At 34.4% G+C, this 21,682-nt stretch overlaps 1 protein-coding gene across 3 annotated transcripts in view; it reads right to left on the reverse strand.

Moving 5' to 3' along the window:
• Positions 1–7,517: 7,517 nt before the first annotated feature.
• Positions 7,518–21,682, reverse strand: part of Prestin (solute carrier family 26 member prestin) — a 157,519-nt gene continuing 143,354 nt past the window's right edge. For all 3 annotated transcript variants that reach the window (XM_085950791.1, XM_085950792.1, XM_085950793.1), the window contains 11 exons: positions 20,550–20,714; positions 19,947–20,051; positions 19,081–19,214; positions 17,350–17,512; positions 16,401–16,481; positions 14,969–15,132; positions 14,332–14,412; positions 11,868–11,991; positions 10,666–10,869; positions 9,794–9,920; positions 7,518–7,803 (listed from right to left, as the gene is read on the reverse strand). In XM_085950791.1, the coding sequence (XP_085806917.1) occupies positions 7,649–7,803; positions 9,794–9,920; positions 10,666–10,869; positions 11,868–11,991; positions 14,332–14,412; positions 14,969–15,132; positions 16,401–16,481; positions 17,350–17,512; positions 19,081–19,214; positions 19,947–20,051; positions 20,550–20,714 (1,503 nt within the window). In that variant the 3' untranslated portion in view covers positions 7,518–7,648. The remainder of the gene's footprint in view (positions 7,804–9,793; positions 9,921–10,665; positions 10,870–11,867; positions 11,992–14,331; positions 14,413–14,968; positions 15,133–16,400; positions 16,482–17,349; positions 17,513–19,080; positions 19,215–19,946; positions 20,052–20,549; positions 20,715–21,682) is intronic.

The raw sequence follows: 21,682 nt of genomic DNA on the forward strand, positions 1-21,682 counted from the left end.
GTAATATAAAAAAAGAGAATAAACGATTCCATCAAGTTCAGTAAACCCTCTTTGAATTCAACAAAATATTCTGCGCATACACAAGACTACTTTCGGCTACTACGGCAGCTATCTAGGGTAGGTTTGTATCGAAATATAAGCACTTATTTTAACAATTACAATAAGTTAGCCATCTGAACAGTAAAAACTGTCTATCTCGCTCTAAAATTTTAGCATAGCCAAGAGAGGTGCTGGTAAAACATAGCTCTTATTGTTAAGTGCTAATACTTCGATACAAACCTACCCTAGATAGCGGCTGAAAGTAGTCTTGTGTATAGAATAGTTCCCCTAGAAAGGTATTTAGTTGTTAAATCAAATTATAACAATAAGTAGTTAGGCAATTCAGGCATAATTAAGTAATGGAAGATTTCAATTATTATTTTAATAATATTGTCATTTTAAGTAATTTTTTGATATAGGGCACGAAGTGTTAAGTAATGCTTTTATACAACACATTCATGCATTATACATTTGTAGATTAAACAACATTTTCACGAAACAGAGTTTTACCTTTCTTACAATAATAATATATATCCAACCGGTGTAAAATTGTGCTTAATTCAAAACCTTCTAAAATCATAGATGGTTTATTATTCTTTAAATTATGTAATACCCAGTATTTATTCATATCCCGTTGGATTTATCATCACGGCATAGTTTCTAGATTAAATTTAACAAGGGCACTGGAAAAATCTAATTCTTTACAACATAGTAACAATAATATTAATTAATAAATTAAAAATTTTGACAAAAATTACTCATTTCTTAAGAGACTAATAATACTTTATGTTTTTAAGGCACCGATTTGTTATTAACGAAATTATTGTCGCGTTAAACTAAGTCGTCCTGTCATACAGGCACTTTAGTCCCGTTACACACTGTTGATCAGTCTCCGACAACCAAGTAATTAGTAACCACGAGGCATAAGAAAGGAAATCAGCATTTACGCACGTGGTTGCGGCGACCAGTCATACTTTCTGGTTGCCAGAGAACAGTCGACAATGCGTAAGGGGCTTACATTTGTGGTCTTTGGTCAATAATTTATGATAAATTTAAGAGTGGACATATACATTTGTTAAGATTAAAAAATATTGTACCTACACTCGTGTACTGTTGACAGATTGAAATGTTTTAGCGGAATAGTGTGAAAATATTTGCTATCAAAATGTATTAAGAGACTTTGAAATGATTTTTTGACAGATCGATACAAGGCTGCAGAGAATAACAGGCAATATGAACATGTAAATTTCATGTGCAAATCAAAATACAGCTCTGACAGATTTGAATAAATCACAATGAACGTGTCAAAAAATTCACGGTTATAGAGCAGCAGATGACTGCATTACCATTTATCATTTTTTTTTGTGGACAAAGTTTATCCAATGTAGACAATGATATTAACATGGACGAAGCATCTGGAAAAAAAAATGACACTCACTTTCATATCGGGTCTGCCGAATGGCATAATCTATTTTAACGCTATTACAATAAAGGTGATATTGCTATAAATTCCCGATGCTTTTTGTCGGGTCTGCCGAATGGTTCGGTTCGAACGGGTTCGCTCAAATGAACATTGACACTAGAAACACTGTTCTAACGCCATTACAATAAAGGTGATATTGCTATAAATTCCCGATGCGTGATATCGCATAAAGGAAATTGCGTGACGTCTACCTATACATGTGCGAATGTCGCTATGCGCGAATTTACTTTCTAGCTACTGTATTGAGTGCGTTATCCATTAATAATGTCATTTGTAGACAATTATATTAAATACCTTTTTCTGTCGGCGGAGATGCTTTTCGATCCAATAATTGTTAATTTAAAATTTGATATTTTCATACATTTAGATACATCATTATCACACACTAAGGTTAGGTTAGGTTTGGTTTGGTCTAAAAAGAAAGTTATAAAAAATCATGCGGTCATCTGCAGCACCATTGCCCAATCCACAAAGGAGGCGTTTGACGTGTGACATTTGTACTTTTTTCAAAATCGCATAGGGAATAAATAATATGAACGATTTGAACCTTTCATATTATCTCCCTGCAAACAGAGAACAAAGAATGCGACGGTAGGAACATTTTACAAAATTTACAATTTCAATAAAATTTGGATTGACCTCTTTGATAATATAAATTTTGCAGATATCATAAATCGACCAGAGACCACAGATAAATATTAGGTAGGTACTTAAAATACTACGCTGTGAGTATTAATGTGCAGAAATTGTGGCAAAAATATGGCTACAATTGAGAATTTTAACGTAAATTGAATTTGATCTTTCATGTTTGTTGTTGTATTTGGTTTTTGGGTGTCAATGTCCGATCTGACATCTGTGATCTCAATTACCACAGTAAATAACTACTTTTTTTACTTTCAGCAAGCTGTTTCGTATTTGTACACCTGACGGTAATGGTTTCTGTATTAAGCCCGAAAGGTTGAGACAGTCAAGAAACCGAATGAAGACACGGTGACAGCCCATAAACCAAATACAATGCGACACATAAACTTCTGACAATTCTACAGTTTGGAGTTCTGTTGTTTTGTGCTACGATATATCGTCAAAATTTTCAATCTCCAAGTGGAAACTGTAGTATCAACAATTAATTAATGCACTTTCTACGATATTAATTCAACAAGTTTATCAGAATCTTTAGATGTGAATACAATAATTGCAACGACTACATATCGATATCCCTCTTTGAAAGTAATTGAAAAACATTGTATTAATATAATGTTATAACCAAAGATATTGAAGAATACCTTTTCTAAAAGATAGAGACTAATTACATAAAAGCGATGTCATTTCACACTGCGGATTTTCAAACACGGTAAACAGTATTTCAACACAATTTTAGATTCACTCAAACGGTCGATTCCATAGTTAATTATTAAATGTACAAATATTGCAAGATAAGCCCTGAAACTTGAATTTGATATGTATATATGGTATTGCTTTATTAATTACTACATACGTTGACCATTTTGAATGCAAAGCATGTTCGACTTGTACTGGAGCTACAACATTCACATAATACAAAACTTGCTTATGAAAGGACTGATCATGTCAATCATTATACATAGGAAGTGAAATACATCGAATGTGTCTCATATATGTAATAACAAAATGTTGAAAAGGCACCCACGTAGGCCTAGTTTGTCAAATGACTGTCTTATACAAAGCTGTTCGAACCCACGACTGATCAAGCGTTTTTGATCCAGTGCGATGATCCAATACGTTGGGTGAATGGCTAACAACTTTTATTACTCGTAAAAAGTCTTATAATATGCTTTGCTCAGGAGCGAACATGTTTTTTTTTATATCGACAGATCTTTTAGACCGACATTTGCTATGGCTACCAATTCAGGTGTTCGCATTCATACACCTACAGTAGACTTCAACACATTATCTCTCGAGAATGGCCTCTGCAACTAGCCCGAAACGTCGAGGAAAGGAGGAAGAACACGCGGTGAAAACCCATAAATCTACTACCGATACACATTAAACACGATTGCAGAATCACCAACAGTTAATAAAGCTCTCTCTTGTTATATTATACACTCCAAAATCTTTGGTTATAACAATATAAAATCGTGGGCGTACAGGCAGAAGTCACTAACTCCAGTTTTGACGAAATTGAGATTTTAATGTCATTATATAGAAAAAGTAATGAATAACTCAAAAAATAAAGATTTTACAACCATTTTAAGAATACCAAAAACACAAAACATTGATTATCTCAGAACTGTGTATTTGGAGTTAGTGACTTCTACCTGTACGCTCACGAAATATATTATATTATACATTAAAATGTCTTTTAATTACGAAATACCGAGCAGTTAAAGAATTTACACTCTGTTTCTCTTAAAAATTAAGTAACTCTTTTTTTAACTATTAAGTAACAGCAATTGGGTACAATTATATTTTAAATTCATCCAATGAAAGAAGCAATCAATTCTTATTGGACACAGTTAAGTATGACAATATCACAATATCAAAACAGACTAACAGACATTGTTTTAAAAACATTAAATATTAGTTTTCCTTAATATATAATACACAGATTATAGTTATTAATTTAGTGAAACAAATTAAATTCACAGTAATATAAATGTCTTTTAGATATCAATGATTTTTGTGATTATTTCTTCTCGAATTTCCAGATTGTGATATACAATATTTTTACAGCATAGAGTAATGGTGGTGAGTGTTTTGTATAGAATACCCAATTTATTGGATACACAATATCTGTGCAATAACACATTGATATTTAAAAAAAAAAACATTACATATTAAATGTTATTATTGTCACCACAGTACATACTAAAACATGGTAACTTGATTTACACTGTTTTTTGATAATATTAAGTACAATCTGATGAATTATTTCTTTCTCTAAATAATGCAATCAGCAGATAGCTCGTTGCTAAACGGGAACCACTCATTTACGGCTTTGAAAAAGTTAATCTCTTCGTAATTCCCTTATAAATAGTTCTCTACCGGTGGCGAAGGGTGGAAGTAAGCTGTGGAGATCTGACAAAGTTATACTTATAGCTTGTTTACACATACATGGATTTACTGGCGGCAGGTATGTATTATCGCAACCGTAATGATAAAATGTATAATCCTGCAAGTACCATGACTGCATGCTAGGATCGAAAAAGTTTACTGGCTTCTGAATTTTCACGCATGCGCAGTAGAACGATAGTGGTGAACCTGCCAGAAAAAAATACGAACTACGCTGCGCAGCGCATGTTAAGTTGATCAATTTTCACAACCAGCTAAATAGCACCGTACAATGGCAACGTGTCTCACTTACCTTGAAGAATGAGATTGCCGAGAGAGTCAGCATTATCGCGATAATTTAATTTACACACTATTGGTGCCAGTAAATCCATGCACATGTACAGGCACTATTATTCCATCAAATCATACAGATATTTCATAGATAGAAGATTATGTTTTTATCTATTATAGTTGTTTTAGGCAGTCTTTAATTGAATTTTAAAAACAAACTTAACACCATCTCCGATTTGTATTCTTAGTTCAATGAAATAAGTATGACTGACAAAGATTAGTGAGCACTATTTATGTCAGATATCCACAGCCTATATCCACCCTTCGCCATTGGGTCTACAGCATCTACGTGTAATATTGAGGAATAATATTTTATATAAATCGTTTGCTAATAGTGTATACAATAAATTACATTAGAAGTAAGACGTATTTTTGTGAATCACTCCTGAGGAGAAAGGTGTTAAAAGTTTTGATTCTATTATGATACAATATATTCATATATATATATATATAAAAAATAAAATAATATAAAGTTGCATAAAAAAATTGTTTTTTTAAATGTTATCTACATAATATAATATACACTTCCATTGTCAAAACAAACGCTATTCTATCACAGATACAAGATTATTCTTACATAAACAACATACAAATACACCTATTCATTCTCACTCATTAAGTATTGTAAGGTTTACATCACACTTGAGGGATGATGTGGTGATTTTGATAATGTTGACTTTCAACGTTGAAAAACCGATGGTAGACAAAAGATGTTGAAGAATTGAAGAATGACATTGCATAGAAAACACACCACATCACCACATATCGTCACTGTTCTGGCAGAAGAGATTAATTCGAAAAAATGACATATTGAGTTAGTACCAAAATGTTCCTTATTTCAAACTTTACCGTCTGGAAACCTTCTTAATAAATAAACAGTCTTTATTTTAAAGTCGTCCTTTTTACGATTACTTAATAAACTCACATGATAGACCATTATTTCAAACATTTTAACAACTTCAAAGTCAAATTACTCAAAACTAGTATTCTCCAGTTAGTGTGTTCTGCCAGAACAGAGACGAATTATGACCTCAAGTGCGACATCACACTAAGGCATTTTTCAACAATTATCTCATAATATCAAAATTCAATGCATGATTTTACAATCAACAATCGTACATAGAAATCTCAAGTACCTACAAATAGTAGTTCATTGTTTTTCTGACTTTAATTCGTATTCGCTAAATGAGGTTGTACAGAATGACCCCCCCTTCATGGTAATAGCATTTAATCTTTTGTTTTAGATCAGTGATTCTCGATTAAAACCAAATGCCGCCTATTTCTGACGGTGTTATTTTACAGTAGCGGGTCATGGCACCTTACGAAGGCTCAGAGAAACCGTATACTGAGCTTCGACAACAGATGTTTGCGACGAATACAGGGTGTATGACTTAAGGGGTAACGATAAGATATGAGAGCGGACCAAGCAGCCTCTCATCATACAGAGAGTGAAGAGACAACATTGAACCTGGCTTGCTTGTTTTTCAAGTCAACCAGATTCCGATGTCCTGGAAGGTGGGTAAATACTATCTACAGAGTGTATACGGCAGAGCTACGGGATGCTGATATGACCTGGAATGACGCAAGAAGACTGTGGAGCGACAGGGATTCTTGGAAGTGCCGTGTACTGTCCATATGCACCAACTTAGTAGCGGACATAGTTCTATACACTTGAAATATTTTGTAAAATCTCATGGAATCACCACCGAGCCGACGCAGCTCAAAGGAAAAGCGCACTCATCCAGACAGTGTATTGTTAGAGGTCACAATATATTTATGTGATTTACTTAAAGCCTGGGTATTTGTGGGTTTCTCTTCTATTACTGAATACACAACTATTTCACTACACTATTGTTGTCGAGCCTCATGGCCTATTGTAGTGTTAAAAAAGAAATATGAGAAAACAAAATTGTGCACCCGGTTTAAACTGTTTCAAGGCCCCTTTTAAATGTTCTGATGAATCAATTGCAGCATAGATGTCCTTGGGTTTAGATATTATTTATTGATGCAGACGCGCACATGGAAAAATGGTATGGAGGGCTCCATTTCGGAATAATATTCATAATATCTCCACATTTCCCTCGCCTGTTACTTATAGCTTCTCGTCGCTTAAGCCGCTAATGTTCCGCACTTTCCCAGGTACATTCCCCATAACCAGACACTCCGCACTTCGAGTTTAGCGACAAACATCTGACCGGCAGGTTTAATTAAGGGTGTTCACCCACGAATTATTGCAAACTGTCGCATCCACAAGCGGTTATCGAATGAGCATGGCTTAACGGTCATAAATATAAGTGTCCATTTGTGTCGTCCGTAATGTCTTGTTTTTTAGACATGTCGCATCGGAATATTAAAGCAAACATTGTATGTCCCAGATAGACCACAGGTGTTGTGCTGTTCGACAGTCAAATCATCCAGGTCATGATTCTCAGTCATGAGCAGAAACAATATAGCATTTACCTAAAATGATCTTTATTCTTCTGTTTCTGGGAGCGGGGGTCCGGACCCGAAGTTCATTTCCTTGCATGAGAGCCTGTATTGGAGATATATACACTAAAAGATTTGTTGGTTCACTTAACGATCTGTTATATGAATTAGCTTTCGCCATGAAGGTTGTCAAACTGTTAGAATATACAAATTTTGGCCAGAAAATTAATCCTTCAATCAGGGTCCGCCTAATATTACTAACCTATGCTATCTATCAATATTATTATTGCCGTCATTGCAAACGCTAAGCGAGGGCTGGTGTCATTGGGTGGTGATGCTGGGTATTGGACCAGTCAGGTGCATCTGAGAGAGGGCGTACAGAGTGGCATCGTGCACTGATGGGAAAGCGGTGAAGTGGAGTTTGTCAGAACCCGACTCTAGCTTGTCGAAGCGGTCCATCATCTCCAGAATTGGACCTGAAATAAATAAAGAGTAATTGAGAATACAATTTTATAATAAAAAAGTCATGCAGTCAAATTGGTAGTCTATGTAAGAGAGTGAGCTTAGCTTGAAGATTTTGGAATTATTATTAATAGAAAGAGCCTTATACATGGTTATGTTGGTAAACTACACAAACATTAACATTGCTAAGTTGCAATTCTGATTTTTTTACTCATGTAATGGCTGCCATTTTTTTTGTATGTTCATTGTGATTAGAGTTGGGTATATCCCGAGAAAATCTCAATCTCGATGATGAAATTTTGAATTCTCAAGATATCGGGAAATTTAAAAAAACCTGTAAAAATCCTAAAATCAGTGTAAAAACAGACAAATTCCAAAAAAATATGATTTTTTATTTATGTAAGAAGACAAACAAAATAGAAGTAGGAAAACAAAAATAATTTAAAACATTACTTATTAAAATAGAATTTCAAAATACACAGACTGTCAATCGCTGCGTCTGACAATCGCGTACGCTTTTGAGACACAAAATTCCCTGATGTTGCAAAAATTGCACTCATTTTGAGTCGATGTTGGCTTAAATTGTGTTAAATAGAGCATTCAATCTTTGAACGTTTTGTGTTTTCTGTCCACTTTTTTCATAGAAAGTAAAGTCAAGTATAGAAAATCGATTTTTCAATTAATATTTCGTCGGTCCCTATTAAAAAAGTTGGATCTGAAATTTTGTCATTTTTACCACAATCACAGTTTTTTTTTAGTTCAGTTAAAAATGACGGATCTACCGAGAGTGTCCGAATAACAATGTCGGTTCTTACCAACCGACATTGTTGGCTGGGCGTGGGTGAGCAAGATGCGTCGGATCTGACAGTTGCTGCTATGTTCACCAGACAGACGGATGTTTTTATAAACGTTTAGAAAAGTTTCTATAACCCGTATTTTTATTCATTATGGCAAGCAATAGGTCACAAAGGATAGTTGATGAAACATCTTTGATTGCTCGTACTGAAAAATAGCATTTTGCAGATCCGACTTTTTTAATAGGGACCGACGATTTGATAATAAAGAAATCCCAAATCCCGAGAAAATCTCAAAAATTTCTCGAGAATTCCCGTCAGGAAATTCCCGAAACCCAACTCTAATTGTGATCAAGTGCAGTTATAAAAGATTTTACACATTTTAAAAGATTTAAATAATAATGACGAAGTGTAGTATTATTGCTTGCTTGTCTACTCTACTCATTGTGTCTTTTCATACGCCATGCGAATTGGAAATTAAATGACATAGCGGTAGTGAGACGTTCTATGCAAATGATCCTGCAATGGGAAGTCACGTGTAGTCAGTAGACAGAGGTATTTTTTTGCTTCAATTTCATAAAATTAGTGACGTTTTTATCAGCATCTTCGAGTTGGATTGATGGGTTCGAATACCGTGGCTGGGCTAAATTCACATGTTGCATTATACCAAAGATTAAAAACATCTGCAATTTGTATTCTTAGTTCAATGAAACCAAATAAATATGTTTGACAAAGTTTGGTGTGCGCTATTTTTGCCAGATCTTCAAAGTTTACCTCAGCTTTCGCCAGTAGTAGAATGGTGTCAGATTCTTGTGGCAATACAGGCGACTCATTTAGGTTAAGGTATCGTTAATTTCAAATTATACTAACACCATTCCAAAGTGATTTCGTCGTGGCCACAATGCCAGAAGAATCTGTCCTTCCTCTATCTACCAAGTAATTTTAAATCATAGCTTATTTTTTGTATGTCGGGGGTGCATCTTATTATTCAACCATGTCCGATCATAAAAGATCATATGAACCTCCACAGAGTGGAGGTTTGTATTAACAGATTTTGTTTTTACGAGAAATGGATGTCAGCCACTTTGCTCAACCTATTAGGTCTATACTCCGACTCATACACAAATTTAAAAACAATATTAATATATACCCATCCAAAATTAAGTCAGTACGGGAAATGTTGGAGAAAAGGATTGCATCAGTAACATACCATTGGCTCTCGCTAATAACATCTGGATTCCCATCCTCTCCAAGTCTTGGTAGACGGTACGCAGCATGCCTACTCCGCCTGCATCCACGTAGCACATCGCTGTCAGGTCCATGATCAGGTATAAGATCTGAAAAAACAAAATTACGATATTGAGCAATCAGTCTTGCATGGCAACAGAGTATAGATGACAATATAGAAATAAAACCATAATTGTATGGTATGGTCCCAGTTATTCCCTCCGGTCATTAGCGTATGCCGTCATATATGGCTGGGTTGTCACCCGGCCAACATGTCCATGAGGTGGAGAACTACAGGATGCAAATCACATCCTCTGAGAATGTCCGGGAATGTGCTCTGATAGGGAAGAGATGCTTAAGTCAGTCCGACCAGCTGTTGGGCCCATCGGGCCGTCAGACTTGGTCGCCACAAAGGCCAATTATATTGCATTTAAAAAATTTGCGGCGTCTTATTGCGGACATGATCTCTTCACATAGTTTTTGTATGTCCGTATTATTTAGCTTGGTTTTTGTATTATAATTTATAATTAAATTAATTTTCTTTTATTTCATTTCTCTGTGCTTAAGTCAACTCAGTAAACTCAGTCAAAGCTGATTTGAGAGTGACGACCTCAGTCTTGGGTATCTGCTCCTGAGACATTACCAGGCATAAAAAAAACTGCTGATGCTTCACACCACAAAAGTAGGGCCTCGTGGTACACTTGATTAAGACCGAGTATGGTGCGGGGTGGGTTGGTTTGGAAGGGTCTATGTTTGTGTTGTCATTTGGACGATCCCTGACCACTTAATATGGTGTTAAAAATAATTGTTTTAAGTCTACAGTATATTAGTTTAATATTTTTGGCTAATTGGTACCTTATTGTCGGTGTGAGAGTATTCAAAAGAAGTAGACTCCTTGGAGAGACTCTTCTTCAGCAGTCCATTGTCAAAGTGGTGACTGGGCTTGACGGTGGTCGGGAGGTTGATCTTTCTGAAGAGTGTGGCCTTGAAGCCCGTCTTGCTGGCAAAGTTTAAGCCGCCGCAGTAGTGGAAGATCTTTATTCCGGGAATCTCCACTGCCTAAAGATGAAATTGTTAAATCAAATAATTTTTCACTTACTGACAATGTAAAAGCTTACACTGTAACATTCTTTAGGGACCCACACCGGTGTTGGCATTCCAAATGTGCTTGTATGATGCATAAGTGGGGCTTGAAAGAGTCCCCACTTTACGAGTGTGATGAGATTTAGGAATACATCTTAAAGTTATGCAGCATTTATGCCTTCCACGGAGGAGTTTTAGCCATACACCAGGCCAAACAGGAGGCTGATGTGCTGTAACTGTGCAGTAACGTCTCTAGACAAAATGCCGCCCCTAGGCAGCGCCAAAATGCCGCTCCATTTTTTATACAGTATTTTTATACAACATCATCCTTTCATAACTCCAATATCTAAGATGTTGTATGGATACATTTTAGATTCTAACAAAATATATAGATACTTACCACTAAAATATACAAAATTAAATTTATAAATATTTTTTAACAAAAGTGGGTTTTGTTACCTTGGTAATACAGACACATCACGAACCAGAAAAAAATACAGTCTTGTTAAACCTTTTATGTTAATTAATACATTTTGCTTTTTATGAAAGATATTTTCGTTATTACTAAGTTTTAGTAGCTATTTATATATAACCTATACAAAATAATTATCCTCTATTTGCCGCCCTTCGAGTAACTGCCGCCCCCAAGCGGCGCTCAATCTGCTTACCCCCACGGGACGTCACTGTAACTGTGACTTGTTATATGACTAGTTTAGTGATTTTATAATTTTTGTTTTGTTTTCTTATGTATTTTTCTTTTTGAACCAAATGTTTTTTATTATTATTGACATATGATTATAAATATATGCTCCACTAGCCGTGTAAAGGTTGAAAATGAAAAAAATTAAGGTATCTTTGAGAAATATAATATAGTAAAATATATTCGGTAAACTTTCTATTGGAGTTTGCAATTACTCCATTCTTTCCCATTCACATAAATACGTATGTATCAGTATAAATTTTTTTTGACTTACAGCTTTGTATCTGTTGACATCCAGGTAGATGTCGGTGTTGGGAATGCGACCCAATAAGCAAGTGTAGGGACTTTGCGCTCTGATGAACAGCGTGCCAACACTGGCGATGATTCCCACCAAGAGACTGCAAACATTTAAAAGATATATTATTTTATCATGATTATTGGTTTTCTACAATGACGCTGTACTTGTGGAGACGTTCTTACCAACGAAAATCTTCCATTACCCATTTTCGGTTTTGACAAAACTTGGCTCATTGGCTGAAAACCACTCCATACTAATCAGGCGATACCTCATTGGCCGCATACCGTTTAATACCGATATATTGACCAATGAACGGTTCCAAATGCTGGAGTAAATTCTACTTGCAAAGAAAATTGTTCTAACAGCTACAGTAAAACCTCCTTAGTAAGAAGATAATTCGAAATTCGCTGTAATTCGAAATTTTCGCGAAAAAAAAGTCCCTTGAACATTATTTTCATATAAAAGCATACCTTTAATTCAAATTTCGTAATTCGAAATTATTTCAGTCCTGGCATATAAAAGTATTCAATAAATCGTAATAAAGTAGGTACACTATTTCATGAGCCAGTCATTGAAAATTGTGACAGACTTTTCGTAAAACATGATAAATTACTTATTTTAAGAAGGTAATATAAATAATCCTGACATTTTATGATCCATTAACACACACGGCACCGGAAATTTGGTAGGCACATCTATGATCGTAAACGATATTGATGAAGATCAAAAAAATTTTTGTTTTTGTAAATTGTAATATTTTTCCCCCATACATTTCATAACTCGAATTTTTTTCGATTTTCGGTCCCGTGGAATTCGTATTAACGAGGTTTTACTGTATATAATACGAAACAACAGAAATTGAGGTATTTGGTTGTATTAATAAATTGTAATAATATTTTTTTTAATATGCAGTAGGTACCTCCTAACTGTTGTTTACTAACCCCACCTGCAGTGACATACCGTGCCGGTAGGCTGGTCGTGAGTTGCTTAGGGCAAGACATTCTAAGAGGACCGCAGAGGAAGAAATACGAATAATAGATACAAATTTTGATGGTAGATTACGTGAGGGCATTCCATGCTAATTTGTATATCACCCTGGACATTAATGTGTGTTATAAAGTGGGGGTTCTACGAGTTGTACCAAGATTTCTCAAGGGTTCCGCTAAACAAAAAAGGTGGGGGACTCTAAACTGTCAAAAAGTGCTATGTTTTAACAGACCCTCTTTTGACTGTGTTAACTTTAAGAGCGAGATAGACAGTTTTATCAGCTTAGACGGCTAACTTATTGTAACATTTAGAATAGTAACGCTTACATATTATTACTGTAGCTTAAAATTTAGAAGGGATCTTTATTTAGCTACATATTTTTGCAGACTTATACGCGGCGTAAATGTGAACTCTGCCATTCTTGGTGATGTTGTCTTGTGTGTCTCTGATAATTACCTTAGGAATCGAGGGCATCCGTTGTTTGTTCTCCCAAGGTGCAGAACTAACCTGCCATTAAAGATGCCAATTGGGAGGGCAATAAGCATGTTTAATGAAATCGCTTCGGATATTGATATATTCCAGTTACGTGAGGGTGAATTTAGGTGGACGTTGTTTTATAAGTTTTTAAGATAAGGTCTATCGATAGTTCACCCTGTGTGCTTCCATCTACTTTTATTTTTGTTGCTTTATTTTATTTCGTTTCTTATTTTGTTTCTTATTTTATTACTTATTGTATTATTAAGTCACATCTCTCTGTATTTTTATTTTAAAAACTGTTAACACTTATTTTATGTCATGTCGTGAACGCTTTGAATTTGTAATTTGTTGTGTTCATTATACTTATGTAAAATAAATAAATTTGATTTGAATTTGATTTGAACAATTATAATACCTCAATACATAAATATGATAAGATGAACATGTTCATCACTTTAGCTGTTGATAGCCGCCTTGTGTATAGAATAGACCCACTGGTCTGAAACATTGTTCAATCAAGTGAATTATGTACCTACTAATTATATGAAAGTACATAATTAAAAAAATATCATAGAAAAGAGTGGAATTTGAAACAAATCAGTTAATACTTTGGACGCGGAAGACGCACACGGTGCGTAATGACCAGGCGGCCGATCGATGTAATTAACGTGCATTTTAAAGGGGGCAATTAAAATCTCATTATCTATTCAGCAGCGAAAGCGTTAACATAGTTGAATTGCGTGACTCATATATGAATTGGCAGCTCAAATGATAAGAGCACTCACTCGGAGAGTGGAAGATATGAGTTTGAATACCACTAAGTATAACTATTAGAGTCTAATCGGTACATTTCTGAGGTATTCCAAATTATGTATGATACATAATTTATTACAACAGTAACAATCTATGTATTCCAGATGGAATTTGAGTTTTAGTTTATATTTTCATATTATAAAGGAGTTCTACAATCCCTTACCCAATATCGATGTCAATGAAGATGACAGTAGCACATGTGAGGATCCAGACGATGGCATCTAGTTTACTAAGCTTCCAAAATCTGAAGAAACAAAAAACATAAATTTAATCAAAGGCACAAAATGTCCATTTAACACATTGACGCCCAAACATGGAAATTTGTCATGCGGGTTTCCATTGTCTATTTACCATACATGAGAAATTTGCTTGCAAAATTAGGTAGTATTTATTTTTTAAACTTCAAATTTCTCTATCTTTTTTCATATATACTTCATCCTGCTCTAATGCTAAGTACCCACGCACGTTCTTGCTCGATGGTTTCGCTCAATCGAATATGTTGACTTTGAAGCATGCTCAAGACGCTCAATCAAAGCCGTCAAAGGACTACACATTGAGGTATGCTCAAGCGAATTTCTGTCGAACATCGAGCAAGAATTACGCATAGTCAATGCGTCAAAAGAATTCTGAATGATCTGAAAACAGCCTGCGAAAACAAATAAATCTCTGATAATTTCTGACTGTGGTCAGCATTCGGTTTGCAGGAACAGAATTCAAACCGTTTTGAATAATGCAAACTAAACTACCAGCAGGAACAAATTTATTGTATAATAAATTATCAGATAAGAAAAGCAACTGACCTGACGATCTCCTTTCCTTGCATCAGCATACTTTTGAGCGCTACCACGATGATGGAAGCAAGAACGGCTTTGGGGAGGTCTTCAAAGAATGGCCCGATCCACAGTAGAACGCATAACAGGAGACTGCACGACACGAGGCTAGCCAGTTGACTCTTGCCTCCAGCCTGTTAACGATTTGGTTTACTATTAAAGGTATCCTAGTGAGAAGCAGTAATTGTCAGTCATTGCTTTATTATTGAGGATTTTAATCTTCGTGAATAGTTTCTACTCTGCTCAAATTGTCACTCCAGTTGACTCAGCTTAGTGAATTGGCAACATCATTGAAAATCCTGTTCTTGATTTAAACGGTACAGGGTTATTCCTCTTTTTCTTGTACCGTTTACGCTGTTAAACTTGACACATTCTCTCCAAGCTGTCAATCACCTCTCATCTCTCACACTCATAGTCATCCATTGCGATAGATGGTTACGAGTAAGGCCCCCATATCCTGAAGCGGACCCCCTACCTATCGCTGAGGTTAAAAGCAGTCTGACGCTCTACAGCGGCGTTTTCCAAATTATTGCACCGCATATCGACCGTGTTTAGGATAAAGGGCGTAACCCACACAGAACAAATTTTACAGGAGGCAAAAAATGTTTTTTGAATGATTTTGGTTTAATATTAATAAAAAAATAGGCACAGACATTAGGTGCATGATGATTGATGATTTGGTGTAATATTTTTTCGATCTGCTAATAATTAAATAAATTATTACAGAAAAATCATTAAAATTGAGGGTAAGCTTTTTTCCTTAAATTAAAACTTAATTAAAGCTCAATTAAAAACTGAATTTAGATAATAAATCGGCATTTGCGGCTTACGTCCTTTTTACAGAACGTGTATTTAGTTGTATACATTGTTAATATCTAATAAAAGCACTTTCGAAAAATCGAGGGTTACGTCCTTTTTCCTAAACACAGTTGATATATTTAAAAAAGGTAATAACCCCAAAGCAAGTGACTTTTTTACTATTAGAGCAAATTTAAGATGTGTGTTTATCTCATTTATCTGGTCAACCCGCCACGCCGCGACCCCTGAGCCAAGGCCTCTAGGCTAGAGCCATGTCTGCTCCCCCCTTGTGGGGGCCATGGTTACGAGTCTATCATTTATCATTAGCTCTTTAACATGTTTGTTATTATCACAGAACAGATTAATAAATAAAATTCCGATAGGCTATTCCCCAATACAATAGATGTGTGTGTTACAACCTTCAAATACACCAATATTGAATGAGAGTCAGTGCATAAACCGAGAGCAGTTGTCAGATCGAAGGACAAGTCGGTTGCCTGTTACTTCACACCTGTTAGGTACTTCAGTTCCCATTAATTCTGTGTTCCCTGGTATGTTTGAGTGCAATTTAGAGTAATAATTGGTAAGACAAAATGATAATTACCGAATATTGAATAGACGAACGCGACAAACTGGCACAGAACGGCATACAGCTGAAGAAGGCTGCAAAGATATTTCCAGCGCCCTGAAAAAAATTACAGAATCATAGTAAATAGTGCATACTGAACTTTGTCAGTCATACATATTTGTTTTCATTGAAATAATAATACAATTTACACATCGTCGCTATAGGATTGGTTTGTCGAATATCCGTTTTTGTCGAAATCGACCTTTTAATGCAGAATGATTTTTTGTATCTAAATGGACCAGTACCATCCTTTTCTTTAATGACTTTGTAATGAATACAGCATTCATATGCTGTAAAAACAACAATTTAAATGCCTCCATGTATTTAAGTATAGGATAATGAAGTTTGTTTTTCGTCTCCTGAACATTTGATATTTGGTCTATTCGACAAACCAATTCTACAGCAACGACATAGTGTTGGTTAGTTTTTAAAATTCAATTACACCCTGCAAAAACCAAGCCATAATAGATAATAGTCAAAAAATACTCATATATATCTATGAAATATCTAAAATTATGCAATTAAATCATACATATCTTTGGATATGTTACGGACAGAATAATATTTGATCCATAGTTTGGTTTAGGCAGAGCTTAATGAATTTAAAAAAAATGAACCAACAATATATTATGTAATATGTATTTTTAATCCAACGAAAACAAATAATTTCAATGAAAAAGTGTGCACAATTTTGTTGTATCGCCCAAAATATACCAAAACTATTATCGTTTGTTTTGGGCAGGGTTGAATTGATTTTTAAATACTAACCAATACCATCTGTAAATTGTAGTCTTAGTTGAATAAAAACGAATATATATGACTAACAAAGTTTTATGTGCACTATTAATGGCGGCTTTTAACAGCGTACCTCCACCGTTGGCTACTGATATATTTATTGCTAATTGCTATATTATTATGTTCTTACCATAGCGAGCAACTCCTGGTTCGGTTCGACTTCATACTTGTCTTTGGTGGCGAAGATGAGAGCCATTGACATGGTGATCGTGTACGAGACCATAGTGATGGTGAAACTGTCCACAGCCAAGCGAGGGAGCAACTCCATGTGAGGTAACGTTGGCATTGGAATACTGAAACACAATATTTATATAATGTTATGTAAATATAACAAAAAAAAAACATTGAACGGAGAGAATAGTCTGACTAAATCATAGCTTTTCAAACTTTCTAGGCTCACCACCCCATTTTCAAATTAAAACTACATTTATGGAGTGATTGTTTCTCTTCCATTACTAAATACACTACTGTTATTGGGCCTCATGACCCGTTGTAGTGTTAACCCATCGCGCCCTATCGGCGCCAATTTTGCGCCGGTGTTACAGGATGCAGGACATGATGAAAATAAAAAAAAATCATATTTTGATTTTTTTTTAAGTTGAAATTACTTAATAATATATGTAGCTATCATTTTATGATGTTAGTTATATACAGTCAAATATATTTTTTTAGAAATATTTGATTTATAAAATCTATTTTTATTTAAATTTGTCAAAATAATGATCAGTTCGCTAGGTATGAGGTGTTTGAGACAGTAAAAAACAAAAAATGGCCATCCATCTTCTAAATATCTTGAAGAGTATTATATTTAGCTCCAGTTTTAGTATATCTTCCTTTTATTATTTACTTCTGCCATAGACTTTTTATCTATGTCATTTTATATAAAAAAAGGCTAAAAAAACCCCAAAAAACTATATTTGACATGTTTTTTTCATTCCACTTATACACAAAGTTTACTTAAAATGTAAATACTTAATAGAAAAAGTCAAAACCTATAAATATTTAAAAGATTTATTTGAATTGAATGAATAATACATGAGTTATATCAATTTTAGTAATCAGTGTGCCTTTTTAAGTGATCCTGAAAAATTAATTCTGTCTGGAATGGGTTAAAAAGAAAATAAATATCTGAAGGAATTCGCTTGATAGTATGAACCAGTGGCGAAGGGTGGAGGTAGTCTGTTAAGATCCGCCATAAACAGTGCACATTAAACTTTTTCAGACATACATATTTGTTTTCATTGAAATAAGACTACAATTTACAGATAGTGTTGGTTAGTTTTTAAAATTCAATTAAACCATTAGAAACCAAGCCATAATAGATAATAGTCAAAAAATACATGTCTATTTCTAAAATATCTAAAAGTATGCAATTAAATCATACATAACTTTGGATATTTTGTAAATAGAATAATATTTTTTATTTATTATAGTTTGGTTTAGTCAGGGCTTAATGAATTAAAAAAATTAACCAACAATATGTGTAATATGTATATTTAATCCAACGAAAACGAATAACTATGAATGAAAAAGTGTGCACAATTTTGTCGTATTGCCCAAATTAGACCAAATCTATTATGGTTTCGTTTAGGCATGGTTTAATTGATTTTTAAAAACTAACTAACACCATCTGTAAATTGTAGTCTTAGTTCAATAAAAACAAATACATATGACTAAAAAAGTTTAGTGTGCACTATTTATAGCGAATCTTAACAGCCTACCTCCACCCTTCGCCACTGGTATGAACTAGATATAAAATTCGCATTCAGGGATTTCTTTTCTATATTCGTTATCGATTGATTGATGAAGGATTTTCTTCTACCGAGATTGACGTGTCGAAAGAAGAAGAATTCATTCTCACCCAGTTGGTATGTGTCCGACTAACTTGACTCCGTACAAGGCGTTGAGGTCGCAGTATTTGTTGACTAGTGTTCCGGTGACGACGGCAATCAGCTCGATCGGAATGGGTATCTTACACCTTTTGCTCACCCACGGCTGAAAAATCAAGCAAGCATTTTAATAAAATAATATTTATAACATATTGCTCTAAAAACTGCAATATTATGTCGTAACCCACACTTCACAAATTTTACAGGAGGCACAAAAAACTGTAAATGAAATGTATGATCAAACTATATATAGGCATATGAGTATGACGCAGACCAAGTAAAGATCTATTATAACATATACACAAGACTGCTATCGAGGGTAGCTTTTCATATTTTTGTATTGAAGTATTTAAATTTTTACAATAAGTTCGTTGTAATTGTTACAATAAGTGTTATGTATTAACAGCACCACTCTTGGCTGTGCTAACTTTTAAAGCGAGATAGACAGTCTTGACTGTTTAGACGGCTAACTTATTGTAACAATTATAATACCTCAATACAAACATAAATGATAAACTACCCTCAATAGCGGCCGATAATAGTCTTATATTGTATAGAATAGATGCGCAAGACTAGTAAATGCATTCCCTATATATTTTCAATGATGTACTTTGCATTTTGTTTTGAAACTTTATTTTACTGTATAAAATTGTTTGTTTTTTTTTAAATTTTTTTTCTTCTTCTCTCTTGTGAGAGCAATATTTGTTATAATGTAGATCTCATGTTGTGATAGTTCTAAATTTTGATTTGTTATGTCCACAATCTTTTGTTTTTTCAAATAAACAAACAAACTCAATAATTAATAATATAGTTAAGTAGTGTAGTAACACAAACCCACCTTCAATATTTCATTGTTGACAGACATAACCACGATGGAAATTATGGAAATAACCAGAGCTGCCACGTTTAAATGCGGTATGTTCATTGCCACGTCTATAAGTGTCTGAAATTAAAAAAAATATTAATTAGCACATTAACACAGTCAAACTATAAGAAAACCGTTTTGGATTCGCGCATGCGCACTTAGAAATTTCAAACTGGACCGAATCGATATGCATGATTTACACATGGGAACAAACCTAATAATTAATACTTTATTAGTGGTACCGCAGGGCTCGAAATGGACCAGAACGCACCGGAGCGCCGTTCCGGGTCGTAAAATCGGCAACATTGTTGTTCCGTCTCATAGAAAAAATAATTTTACCATTTGAGCTAGAATGGCCATAATATAACAAAAAATCACACACTTATTTTTTATAAAGCACATAAAATTAGATAACTATGTTAATATTTTCATAAAATTACCGAGCGCTCCGGTTCGTAAAATTCTCCATTTCGAGTGCTGTGGTACCGGCGATTTTCTTTGATGCATATAACGAAATTGACTCGTCAGAAGATTTGCAAGGTGGCTCAAAACAGTTCAAATTATAAATATTCTCACCATGACGATTTGGAAGTTTCCTTTATGCTTTCCCACTTTGATGCCGAATAGATCCTTGAGCTGAGAAGTCATGACGTGTATCGTCGCTCCGGTGATGAAGCCACTCACGAGCGACTCGCTCAGCAGAGATGACATGGCACCCAACCGAAACACCCACATCAGAGTCTGTAACAAAAGAGCGTGCGTTTATTTAACTGTTTGGTTACATGTAAATTGTATCTATTACATCTTGAGCTGTCTTACCGTAAAGATATGGGCGTATAGCATTGAGATAAAAAAATGACGCGTCTTTTCGTGATTACTTTATCCCTTAAATGAATACTGTAGTCCAGTGTTGCCAAGTCAAAATTTGAAATTTCAGTAGAATGTGTAAAAAAAATTCAGTAGATTCGACAAAATATCAGTAGATTTCTGTTTTAGGAGAAATATTTCGCCGCGGGCCGCAGATTCCCGATTTTTCGTAGTCGGCTCGTTTTTTTTAAGAGAAATATTTCACCGAGGGCCGCAGGTTCCCAAATTTTCAAAAACGACTCGTTTTTTCCCGGATGAAGAAATATCAGTAGATTTCATAAAATATCAGTAGATTCAGTATATTGCCAAAAAATATCAAAAAATATCAGTAGATCTACTGAAATTTTAGTAGACATGGCAACACTAACTGTAAATATAATTGGTAATCGATGATAATATGTTTTGTTTGTAGTAATTGCCAAACTGTACTACGTATAGTACAAACTTTAGTTTCAGTTTTTTGAGCAAAACAGAAATCGATTTTACCATAAATTTTATATCCAATGGTAAAGTAGGAAACATTATTTCAATTTTGTCGATAGATGTCATTGCAAGTTGTGGTTGTTGGATATAATTAAATTTTGTAATCAAACGACGCAAGCCGGAAATGATATATTATATTATATGGGCCGGATTTTGGGAGTTATTTTTTAATAGCTATATTCAAATTTAGTTTTAACAACAAAAATATTAGACTTTGATCGGGAAAAAAATATTACTGGATTTTATAAGGTCGATTGATTGATTATTTATGATAATAATAAATTAAAAATAACTTCAACACAAAGCAAAATTAATACATACAGCATTCTTTATAGTACAAAGTGTTCTTTGATGAAAAT

This window comes from Rhyacophila brunnea, unplaced genomic scaffold (genome assembly GCF_057557595.1).
Source record: "Rhyacophila brunnea isolate RB1 unplaced genomic scaffold, BYU_Rbru_1.0 scaffold_23, whole genome shotgun sequence".
Classification (NCBI taxonomy): domain Eukaryota; kingdom Metazoa; phylum Arthropoda; class Insecta; order Trichoptera; family Rhyacophilidae; genus Rhyacophila; species Rhyacophila brunnea.